Genomic DNA, 12,264 nt, shown 5'->3' with positions numbered 1-12,264 from the left:
TATAGCGATGTTGCTATTTTAAGAGCTAACACAGAAGAATTACTTTTGGTAACGCAGCGCCTTGCTCGCAGAGACACTCACACTACTTCTTTGGCCACTAGCATGAAGCAAGCTAGCTACTGAACTACCACTCCTGCTGTTGAATCGACTCTGAGTTTTGAAAAGCTAATGCTAGATCAGAAATTACGCCTCACACCAGTTAAGTAGAAGGTTGTGGCCATAAGTCAAAAGTTAGTCAACTTTGAAATTCAACTTGGGACGGCGTGGCGCAGTGGAAGAGTAGCCGTGCGCAACCCGAGGGTCCCTGGTTCAATCCCCACCTAGTACCAACCTCGTCATGTCTGTTGTGTCCTGAGCAAGACACTTCACCCTTGCTCCTGATGGGTGCTGGTTAGCGCCTTGCATGGCAGATCCCTCCATCAGTGTGTGAATGTGTGTGTGAATGGGTAAATGTGGAAGTAGTGTCAAAGTGCTTTGAGTACCTTAAAGGTAGAAAAGTGCTATACAAGTACAACCCATTTATTTATTTATTTAACTTAGACTGGAAGACATAGCTGGGAGTTGCTAATTGATAGGAGTGGTAAATTAATCATTTTATCCCAGCATTTTTTACCTGAATAGTGAAGATTATGCTGAATTTACCAGCTGAACAGGGAGTACATATCTTGTGCAGCCGTCAGCATCCCAGTGAAAGCGAAGATTGTAAGTCAATGTTTTGTTCTGTTTGTATTTTTTTTCCTGCCTAGCACTTAGCAATAGTACTGCATGATGGTTTAGTTTAGGGTTTCCCTCGAGCTGGATCTGCTTAACACCCATCTTTTGAAATTTGTAGTTCATCCTTCATACATTCAAGCTAAAAAAGATGAAGTTCTCGATCTTCATTTGTCCCAAAATAGTTGTTGTTGGCTGTCATGAAGGCTGCCGTGATTAGTGATAGTATTCTTAATTTTTTGTTGGCAGAAATAGTGATTGTTGCTTCGGAATATGCCGGCAGCCATTCAAGGTACCCCAAAGCTGCCACAAATGTTTGATAGGATGGGCAGAGCTGAGGGCAATCGTAAACTGGATTACATCTTCGAGAAGCCTTCCTTTTGCAAGGCAGAAATGATGATCCATTTGAGAGCCAAAACTGACAACTAAAGTAGATACATCTGTTGGAATGTGTCTGCTTGCTCTATTCAAAACAATCCTGATCTACAATTCCATTCTAAAAAAACACCCAGTTTGACCACTGCAGCGAAAGCCGCTCTAAAACACTCCCCGCCTCCTTCAAAGACACGTGGGATGTTTGAGTCTGTTGGACTAGTTGTTGGATGCCTCAAAATCAACCAACTGTGTTATTGCAATGTCACTGTACGAAATGACGCCAAGGCCGTTTGGGACGACTTCCAGATTTATGGACACCCACGCTTCCATGAACTATTATGATACAGATAAGCATGCATACAACCCACCCTAATCCCACACATTTGCCGCTTAACCTCATGCGGTATGAAGCAGAGCCCCTGGTGGGTGCAGCTTCGAGCTGAATGCCCGCCCCACCCTCGCGTTGAAAGTCTTGAGTTTTGTATATCTTAATGTGTGCTCATATGTTCTTTAACTCGCGGCACAGTTTTTCAGGGTGCATGGGAGTTTGACCAATCAGTGATTATAGACTTGGGGGAGTGCACCAGGAATATGGGGCATCGAACAGTTTGATTGCGGTGGTCCGCTCCCTGTATGATCAGTGTCAAAGTTTAGTCCGCACTGCGGGAGTAAGTCGAATCCGTTTTAAGTAAGGGTTGGACTAGGTCAGGGCTGCCCACCGATTCTATTCATAACTTTAATGAATCATTTCCAAGCGCAGTCAGTACATTAAGGGGATCTGCTTTGGAGGCTGCAGGGTTAGGTCTCTACTTTTTGCAGAAGATGTGATCCTGCTGGCTTCATCGAGCCGGGATTTTCAACTCTGATTGGATCTGTTTGCAGCTGAGTGTGATGAAAATCTGCGCCTCCACGTCAGAGGCCATGGTTCTCACCCGGAAAAGGGTGGAGTGTCATCTTTGGGTTGCGGACGAGATCCTTCCCAAAATGGAGTTCTACTACCTAGGGGTATTGTTCACGAAGGAGTGAAGAGCGGATCATAAAATCAACAGGCAGATCAGTGCGTCGTCGGCAGTGATGTGGACTATGCACCTGTCTGTTGCGGCGAAGACACTCATATCGCTTGCAGTGAAAATTGAAGGATCATCATTCATTCATTCCACATCACACCATATTGGTGGTAAGCTAAATTTGTAGCCACAGCTGCCTGGGGTTGACTGACAGAAACAAGGCTGCTAATGTGCGCCTACAGCACAGCCTTTCCTACCGCCACCATATATTCATTCACAGTCATACAGCAGTGACTGGGAGCAAGGAGGGCGAAGTGTCTTGCCCAAATACACAACAACCGTGACAAGGATGGTCGAAGCTGGATTCGTACCAGGAACCCTCAAGTTTCTGGATAATTGCTCTCTACCTTCTTAGTTACACTACGGGCACAAATACAATACAACATAATTACAAATAGACAGGATAAATAAGAATAAATAAAAATAACAAAAAATAAATAAATACAACATAAATTACGCTGTACAAAGAAAGATGTGATAATGTTGAGCAAGTAATAGCATTAATAAACCAATGTTATCTGTTACAGAATGATGAGGTATCGTACAGTAAGGAGTGTGGAATGATTGAAGTCCTGTATCGTTCACTGTGGGAGTGGAGCTACAGAAGTATTTTGGAGAATGAGCTCCACTTCTCCTCTATTGTCTGATGAGTGGATGGGCAGGATTGGGTTAGTTTGTCCAGTGACCTCCTGTATCTCACTGTTACAAACTAACTGCATGCTAATAGCTTGTCCCGTTATACGGATCAGTTTTTCCATCCAACCAATATTCAATTTGCCTGTGCTCCACCCCCAGCACACCACTGAAATGTACAGTGCACTGCCTACCACCGACTGGTAGAAGATCTCCAACAATGTTTTTTTTCGTAGTGTGCAATACAGATGTCAGTGTTTTTTTTGTTGTATTTTATCTTCTATCTATACATATTGTAAGCAATATGTAGTATTTATTACTTACCTGCTTTTTATCATTACGCTTGACTTCTAGCTGTTACTGTTTGTAAAAACCTGCACTGCAACAACGTAATTGTGGGATATATAAAAGTCTATCCTATCCTATTCTATTCTAAGTGACCAAAAAAAACCTAGCTCAAAAGCGAAAAAGGGGCAGCTCGGATGAAATAACAGGGCAAGACACAAAGATGCAGTTAAGATCAATAATTCCAAACCAGAAAAGATATAAGAGCAGTATATGATGATAACAAATTGCAGAGCTGCTGCAAGTGTGACCTGTTACACCCATCACTAGAAGTAACACAATCTGGGGAGGAGACACTGCACAAACAGAAACATATTTAAATATTTTTATGCGCCCTTCCACAGATGATCACTCCATTTTAATTCCTCGCTGTATGACGGACACACCTGTATCTCCAGTCCTGGAACGAGCTGTCCTTGAGGCACGGGTTCGAGAAGTGGAGGAAGAAAACAGACGGATCAAACTACAGCTTAGCCAATCACAGACAGGTGAGGGAAACTCTGGCAACCAACAGTGGGGGGCCTCTGCTGACACAGGATCGAAGGATGGATACAACACAGCAGAGGACAAGAACAACCACACGGACTGTGCAAGATTGCCCACCGTTCAAAAGTGTGAGGTCAGGAAACACTACTATTTTATTTATGTAATATACTGTAATGCATCACGCAAAATGTATAGCAGACTTCAATCACATACAAGTTCTGAATTATACCGATAAAACAGGTGTTGTTTCTTCAGTGATTATGCTCTTTTGGAGTATGACTGTAAAATTTCTGTGCCAGATTTACGGTGGAGCAGCATAGTGACACAGTAATGCAACGCTCCTTTTGAACTTGTGTCAAAAGTACAGACTTTAAACTCCAAAAAAAAGATTTTAAAAGATGTGAATGGTTTCAGTAAAACCAAGCTTATGATTAATATCATTGGCCAAGATTTCATCTGGGTGTTGCCATCATTACTTTGTTGGACAAAAACATGTTTTTTGTAATGTAATGTCACATTATTTGTTGTATACATAGTAAATTGCAGTGGCGGGCCGCACATTTCACACCTAGGCCTTCATTGATGTCCTAATTAGTCTAACTTTAAAAATACCTCTCATAATACCATAATTTATGATGCTGCATGACCACGGCTGCAGGAATACCATACAGAAACACACTTGCGCACAACTGGGCATTGAATCAACTTTATTTTCCAGTGCATTTAAAAATCAAAAACCCGCATCAGTAATTAAAACAAATCTTTACGTTGTACTGTCAAAATGAAAATAATTGTACAAAACATTAAACGTGAGAAAATAATGAAATAAAAATATTTGAACTCACAATTTGCAGCACCCATCGGAAGCAGTAAGCCAGGGGTTGATTCGATTGGAAGCGGTGGACAGACCATTTCACCGGCTGGCACAGGCTAGCTAGCTCAAGGGTCGGCTGACCTTGTCTCACGAGATCGAGCTTCTCTTGAAATGTCCTTCTTGAATATGGCCTTGCAAGTATATATCTGCAACCTAATCAACGTTTTGCTCTTCTTCGGCCATCGCGGATTTAAAAAAGCGGATAGATATCAGGTTTCTCTGTGAGCCAAGTGTGGTTACGGTGCGGCTCTGTTGATTTGGATAGCACTTCCTGCTCTCGCAACTCACAACTTATGGTTACATACTCACTAGTGATTCTCAAGTGAGTATCCAATCGCAGGACGCGTAAATGTCACGTTCAATGTGAGGCCAGCTAGAAGGCCTTACTGACAACAACTTGTGATCTGATTGGCTATCGCAATTATCTATCAACTGTATGTGCCGGTTCAATTACAGTGCACAGATGCCCGCATTGTTGATTCTGAAGGATGGCAACATATGCTAGCTTAATTCTGATTGGATACAAACTCTAACCTAAAAACAACAGCACTGAAAGGAGCATAATATGACATGAAGAGAAAATGAATACTTTTAGATATTAAGGGAAAGTAGATTAAAAAAAATTATGGTTATGTTAGGCAAGCAGAGAAGGTCTGCTGGCTCTGACGGCCCACCACTGGTACATTGTAACTGCCTTAGGCCACACCTTACTTTAAAGATAAATGTCCTGAACAAAAATATAAACACAACACTTGTTTTTGCTCCCATTTTTCATTTTTAATTTTTCTGAGTTGAACTCAAAGATTGAAAACTTGATATACACAAAACACCTATTCCTCTCAAATATTGTTCACAAATCTGTGTAAATCTGTGTTATGAGCACTTCTTCTTTGCCAAGATAATCCATCCCACATTTTGTCCATGTGCAAACGCATACTTTTGTCCGTAAAAATGCAGACTTTTGCAAACACTGGCCGAAGCGTAGAGTTCCAAATCTATCTGCTTAGCTACATTGATCAAAAAGACACATCATAATGCGCTAATGACAGTCAGCTGTTTGGATACTATTGCTGTCAAACCTCCAGCTGATGAGACAAGCAATACTTTTAGCTCTGTGTCATAAGAAAGATTCAACATTACGTAATGTTTTATTTAACAACAAATCATGAAGTTATGTTACGTCTGTTGCTTCCATTTGTTTCCATTAGATGGAGCTTGGCGCGACCTTACACGCGTGTAAAAAGCGACCAAGCAACTAAAAAAAGCATGATGTAGCATCCTCCTAATGTGTACTGATGTTAAAGACAATATACACTTCATTGCACATGTACTATATCACTATATCCATGATTAACTGCTTTATAATTCCACAAGAGTTTTGTGCTCAAGTGCTTTATATAGGCCAGTGGTCCCCAAACTACGGCCCGCGGGCCGGATCCGGCCCCCCAGCATCCAAAATCCGGCCCACAGAAAGTCCCAAGTAAAAAAATAAAGTTTTAATTTTTTTTAATTTTCATTTATTTATTTTTTAAATCTTTCCTTTCTAATCCATTTTCTACCGCTTGTTACTCTTGGTGTCTCCTAGCCGCTCAGGCAAACCATATTGTCTAAAAATTAATTTTCCTATCAATAACGTGACAATGTTAAATGTTGATGAACATCAAAGTTAATTGATGTTAAATGACAAAACGGATTATATATATATATAAATATATATATATGTATATATATATATATATATATATATATATATATATATATATATATATATATATACATATATATATATATATATATATATATATATATAAACATACAGCCTGGCCCCCGGCCAAATTTTTTTAACCCAATGCGGCCCCCGAGTCAAAAACTTTGGGGACCCCTGATATAGGCACTTAATAATGCAAAAGGGTTTCGTTAGTGCGTGCTGATTTTAGAAATAATGTACACTTCACTGCACATGTAATACATCACCTTGGTGCTGAACATGTTATAATTCTAAGTGTTGGGTTTCAGCAGCACAGGCGTGCATGCTCTTTAAACACGGAAAAAAAAAAGATACGCAATGTCCTAGGGCTCTGTGTACGTGCAGGCTGCTTTTAAAGATAATGTACATGTCATTGTACGTCTAGTACTGTATATCAAAATAAACATTATAATACCATAGTTGTAATGCCACCAAGACAGCTGTGGCTGCTTTTGTCAGTCTTCTGATTGGACAAAATGGGCATGACAGCAGATGTATGTGTATGTGTGTAGACATAGACAGTTGTGTGGATGGGGATGGTTTTGACTTTAGATATGTGCTGTTGAAATTCTTCCTGTTTGTGTGGATGCTTTAATGAGGTCTGTGGGGGTGTGGGGGCTCAGAAAAGCAGTCTATATCTGGTGTGACCACCATTTGCCTCACGCAGTGTAACACATCTCCTTCGCATAGAGTTGATCAGGTTGTTGATTGTGGCCTGTGGCATGTTGGTTTACTCCTCTTCAATGGTTGTGCAAAGTTGCTGGATATTGGCATGAACTGGAACGCGCTGTCGTATACGCCGATCCACAGCATCTCAAACATGCTCAATGGGTGACATGTCCGGTGACTATGCTGGCCATGCAAGAACTGGGATGTTTTCAGTTTCCAGGAATTGTGTACAGATCTTTACAACATGGGGCTGTGCATTGTCATGCTGCAACATGAGGTGATGGTCTTGGGTGAATGGCACAACAATGGGCCTCAGGATCTTGTCACAGTATCTCTGTGCATTCAAAATGCCATCAATAAAACGCACTTGCGTTCGTTGTCCATAACATACGCCTGCCCATACCATAACCCCAAACCCACCATGAGCCACTCGATTCACAACGTTGACATCAGCAAACTGCTCTACCACACGACGCCACACACGCTGTCTGCCATCTGCCCTGAACAGTGAAAACCGGGATTCATCCGTGAAGAGAACACCTCTCCAACGTGCCAGTTGCCATCGAATATGAGCATTTGCCCACTCAAGTCGGTTACGAAAACAAACTGCAGTCAGATCGAGACCCCGATGAGGAAGATGAGCATGCAGATGAGCTTCCCTGAGACGGTTTGTGCAGAAATTATTTGGTTATGCAAACCATTTGTTGCAGCAGCTATTCGGGTGGCCGGTCTCAGACGATAATGGAGTTGCACCTACTGGATGTGAAGGTCCTGGGCTGGTATGGTTACACATGGTCTTTGGTTGTGAGGTTGGTTGGGTGTACTGTCTAATTCTCTGAAACCCCTTTGGAGGCGGCTTATGGTAGAGAAATTAACATTTAATTCATGGGCAACAGCTCTGGTGGACATTCCTGCAGTCAGCATGTCGACTGTATGCTCCTTCAAAACTTGCGACATCTGTGGCAATGGGCTGTGTGACAAAACTGCACATTTCAGAGTGGTCTTTTATTGTGGGCAGCCGAAGGCACACCAGTGCATTATTCATGCTATTTAATCAACATCTTAATATGCCACACCTATGAGGCAGGATGGATTATCTTGGCAAAGAAGAAATGCTCACTAACACAGATTTAGACAGATTTGTGAACAATATTTAGGAGGAATCAATCTTTTGTGTATATAGTAAAAGTTTTAGATCTTTGAGATCAACTCATGAAAAATGGGAGCAAAAACTAAAGTGTTGCGTTTATATTTTTGTTCAATGTAATTACGACATTTGTCTTTGCTGTTTGATACATTTGTACATATTTTTTTTTTTTATAACTTATGCGTTTTAATACAGAGTCAAAAAACAAAAACAAAGCTGCTTTCCCACTAAGGGTGGGGAAACGATTGATTCCTGGATGCATAATGACTGGGATGTGGAGGATTCTTAATCCGGACAAACGTCCAAGTATCGATTATTTATGTATGCTAAATTAAAATTAAATTAATGTTCAACAATTAGGTAAATAATTAGTTTGATGTTCGCTCTACAGTCACTATTGTCATGTTCTGTGGTCATGTTTTTTTTTGTTATTTCTGGTTGTTTAAGACTCTTTTAGTTCCTGTTTACGCTCCCTTGTTTGGTCACCATGGTTACTTATTTGTTTGGACTCACGCATCTGTGTTAATGATGTCACGACTATTTAAGCCGACAGTTGCCAGGGAATCGGCCTGGCGACATTGCTCACTTCATGCCATGGTTACTGACTTTCAATGCTTGTTCATAGTTCATGCTGTTCTTTCAGGTCACAGTAAGTGTAGTTTTGTTTTATGTCCATAGTTTCTGTCCATGTGTTAGTTTTTGTTTTCATAGCTAAGTTTGTATCTCCGCCTTGTGCGCGGCTTTTGTTTACACTTTTTGTTAGTGTTAAATTAAATCATGTATTTACCTTCACGCCGTGTCTAGTCAAGTCATTTTGCACCCAGGGAAAGCAACCCACGCAGTAACTTGCGTCGCCAAAGTCCACGTCGTGACAGCAATTTTATTTCAGTATTTAGAACCAAATACCTGACATAATTTATTCTACTATATGAAGCTGTCGTATAATTGTAAGGACCTTTTTGGAGAACGCAGTCTCATTTGATAACAGGCCAATAAAACAAAACGATGCAAATAAAGATGCAAATAAAGATGTAGAATATACGTTCAGTAACATTTTAAGAATCAGAATCAGCTTTACTGGCCAAGTATGTTTAACATACAAGGGATTTGACTTGGTAGGCTGGGCTCGCTTGTTCAATGTAAAAAACTGATATTAACGATTAAGTAAAAATATAAATAAGTACCTAAACAACTAATTTGTGAAAGGCGTATAAATCATCATGCAGTGGTGAATAGAGCAAAGCAAATTGAAGATGAGGTGAACATGATATTATTATTAATATTATTAATATTTACAGTGGCAGATTAGTTCCAGAGTTATTGCACAGCCTTCATCAGATTGATAAGAAACTGATTTATGACAGGTTATTTTGGCGTACTGTGATTTGTAACGCCCGCCGGAGGGGAGGAGTTTGAACAGTTTGTGACCTGAGTTTGAGGGCTTTGCTGTGATGTTACCTGCCCGTTTCCTGACCCTGGACCAGTATAAGTCCTGGATGAGGGGAAGTGTCGACACTGATGATCTTTTCTGCAGTCCTAATTCTTCGTTGCAGTCTGTGACTGTCCAGCTTGGTTGTAAATCCAAACTAGGCAGTGATAGAGGTGCACAATAAATATTGAATGATGGATGTGTTGAACATGATCAGCAGTTCCTGGGGAAGGTTAAACTTCTTGAGCTGAGTCAGGAAGTGCATCCTCTGCTGTGCCTTTTTTCGGAGCGTGTCAAAAGGCCCTTTTCCAGTTCCTGGAACTTTTGGTTTCTGGATATATAGCTTTCTGTAGAAAATGTGGTTTGTGTTTCCACTTCATTTCACAGTTTAGGTTAGTTTATACAAATCAGGCTGATGACGTTTGGAGGAGTGGTTTACTACATTTCTATACTGATACCATGTAAATAAACAGACAATATTAGGTCACAGTTCTTCTGAAATACAAATCAATCATATACAAAAGGATATGGTTTATAAATTAAAGTGTACCGGATTGTTTATAAAAAGTCAGGCTTTTGTCCGCAATGTCCAACAGTCAGAAAGTCGTCCTCTCGGTAAATGATGAATTCATGAGGGTTAGGCAATTATTTTTGGTCCATTTCAGCTGTAAATACCAATATATAAATAACAACTGTCAGTATTTATCTCACATCGACAACACACATTAGACTTAGACTTAGACTTCCTTTTATTGTCATTCAAATTTGAACTTTGCAGTACAGATAAGAACAAAATGTCATTGCATTAGCTCGTTGTAGTGCAGGATAAAAGAGCAATAGGGTCTTTATATTCCAGTGAGATAATCCATTTTTGGGGGGAATTGAGGGGATAATTATGATGCGTTCAAGAGTCTTATGGCCTGAGGGAAGAAGCTGTTACAGAACCTGGAGGTTGTGCTGCGGAGGCTGCGGAACCTCTTTCGAGAGTACAGCTGTGAAAACAGTCCCTGGTGGGGGTGGGAGAAGTCTCTACAGATTTTCTGAACCCTGGTCAGGCAGCGGCTTTTTGCGATTTCCTGGATAGGAGCAAGAGGAGTCCTGATGATCTTCTCCGTTGTCCTCACCACTCTCTGGAGAGACTTCCAGTCTGAGGCACTGCAGGCTCCAGTCCAGACAGAGATGCAGTTGGTCAGTAGGCTCTCTATAGTGCCTCTGTAGAAAGTAGTGAGAATGGGGGGAGGGAGCTGTGCTCTTTTCATCCGACGCAAAAAGTGCATACGCTGCTGAGCTCTTTTTATAAGAGCTTCGGTGTGTAGGGACCAGGTCATATTGTCAATTATCTGCACCCCCAGGAACTTGGTGCTGCTTACGATCTCCACTGCTGTGCCGTTAATGAAGAGTGGAGTGTGGCTGGACTGGTGCCTCCTGAAGTCGACGATGATCTCCTTGGTCTTGTCGACATTCAGGACCAGGTTGTTGGTTCTGCACTAGTCAACCAGATGTTTCACCTCCTCCCTGTTGTCCATGTCATTATTGTCACGGATGAGGCCCACTACTGTTGTGTCATCCGCATACTTCACAATGTGGCTAGTAGTGGACCTGGCGCAGCAGTCATGAGTCATCAATGTGAACAGCAGTGGACTCAGAACGCAGCCCTGGGGGAGCCGGTGCACAGGGAGATGTCACTGGAGGTGTTGTCGCCCACTCTCACAGACTGGGGTCTGTCTGTGAGGAAGTCAAGCAGCCAGTTGCATAGGGGGGTACTGAATCCAAGGGGGGCCAGTTTGCTCACCAAGTGCTGCGGGATGATGGTGTTGAACGCCGAGCTGAAGTCCAGAAAAAACTTCTGCACATGTGTGTCCTTTCCTTCCAGATGTTCTAAGCTCAGGTGGAGTGCAGAGGAGATGGCATCCTCTGTGGAGCGGTTAGGGCGATAAGCAAACTGGTATGGGACGAATGTGGGGGGGAGTCTGGAGACAATGTGTTCTTTTATCATCCTCTCGAAGCACTTCATTATGATGGGGGTGAGTGCCACGGGTGGATAGTCATTGAGAGAGGAGATTGTGGGTTTTTTAGGCACTGCAATGATTGTGGCCGTCTTAAAACATGATGGTACCACAGCCTGGGCCAGCAAGTTGTTGAAGATGTCTGTGATAACCCCAGCCGGCTGGTCTGTACATCCCTTAAGCACCCTGCCCGGAATGTCATCAGGTCCCGCTGCTTTCCAGGGGTTCACTCTCCTCTGGATTCTCCGGACATCCGCAGTGTCCAGGTTGAGCGGCTGCTCATCAGGGCGAGGGATGGATTTCCCTGCCGTAGTGGTGTTAAGTGCCTCAAACCTCGCAAAGTGGTTGTTGAGGTTGTTAAGTTAGCTGATGCTGTTGTCCAGGGACAAGTAGCTTTATAGTCCGTGATGACATGTATGCTCTGCCACACTTGTCTAGTGTTCGTGGGGTTCTCGAAGAAGTCCTGCATTTTCTGACTGTGAGCACGCTTTGCAACCCTAATGGCACGGTTCAGTTTGGCACTGGCTTTTTTAAGTGCTACCATGTCGCCAGATTTAAAAGCGTTGTTCCGAGCCTTCAGCATTGCACTTACCTCACTGTTCATCCAGGGTTTCTCGTTGGCCCGTGTGGGGATGTTCTTGATCACACTAACATCCTCCATGCACTTCTGAATGTATGCGGACACAGACTCTGCATACTCCTCCACACGTGTGATGATTTTCTGTGGTGGCTGCCTTGAAAATGTCTAAGTCTGTGCTTTCGAAGCAGTCTTGTA

At 42.2% G+C, this 12,264-nt stretch overlaps 1 protein-coding gene across 1 annotated transcript in view; it reads left to right on the top strand.

Moving 5' to 3' along the window:
- Positions 1-12,264, top strand: part of large2 (LARGE xylosyl- and glucuronyltransferase 2) — an 80,013-nt gene that overhangs the window by 15,761 nt on the left and 51,988 nt on the right. Inside the window, exon 3 of the mRNA XM_061963506.2 lies at positions 3,476-3,750. Within this exon, the coding sequence (XP_061819490.1) occupies positions 3,476-3,750 (275 nt within the window). The remainder of the gene's footprint in view (positions 1-3,475; positions 3,751-12,264) is intronic.

The sequence above is a fragment of the Nerophis lumbriciformis genome, linkage group LG06, assembly GCF_033978685.3.
Source record: "Nerophis lumbriciformis linkage group LG06, RoL_Nlum_v2.1, whole genome shotgun sequence".
Classification (NCBI taxonomy): Eukaryota; Metazoa; Chordata; class Actinopteri; order Syngnathiformes; family Syngnathidae; genus Nerophis; species Nerophis lumbriciformis.
Note: the sequence above shows the minus strand (reverse complement) of the source record. Positions and strands in the feature narration are given on the sequence as shown.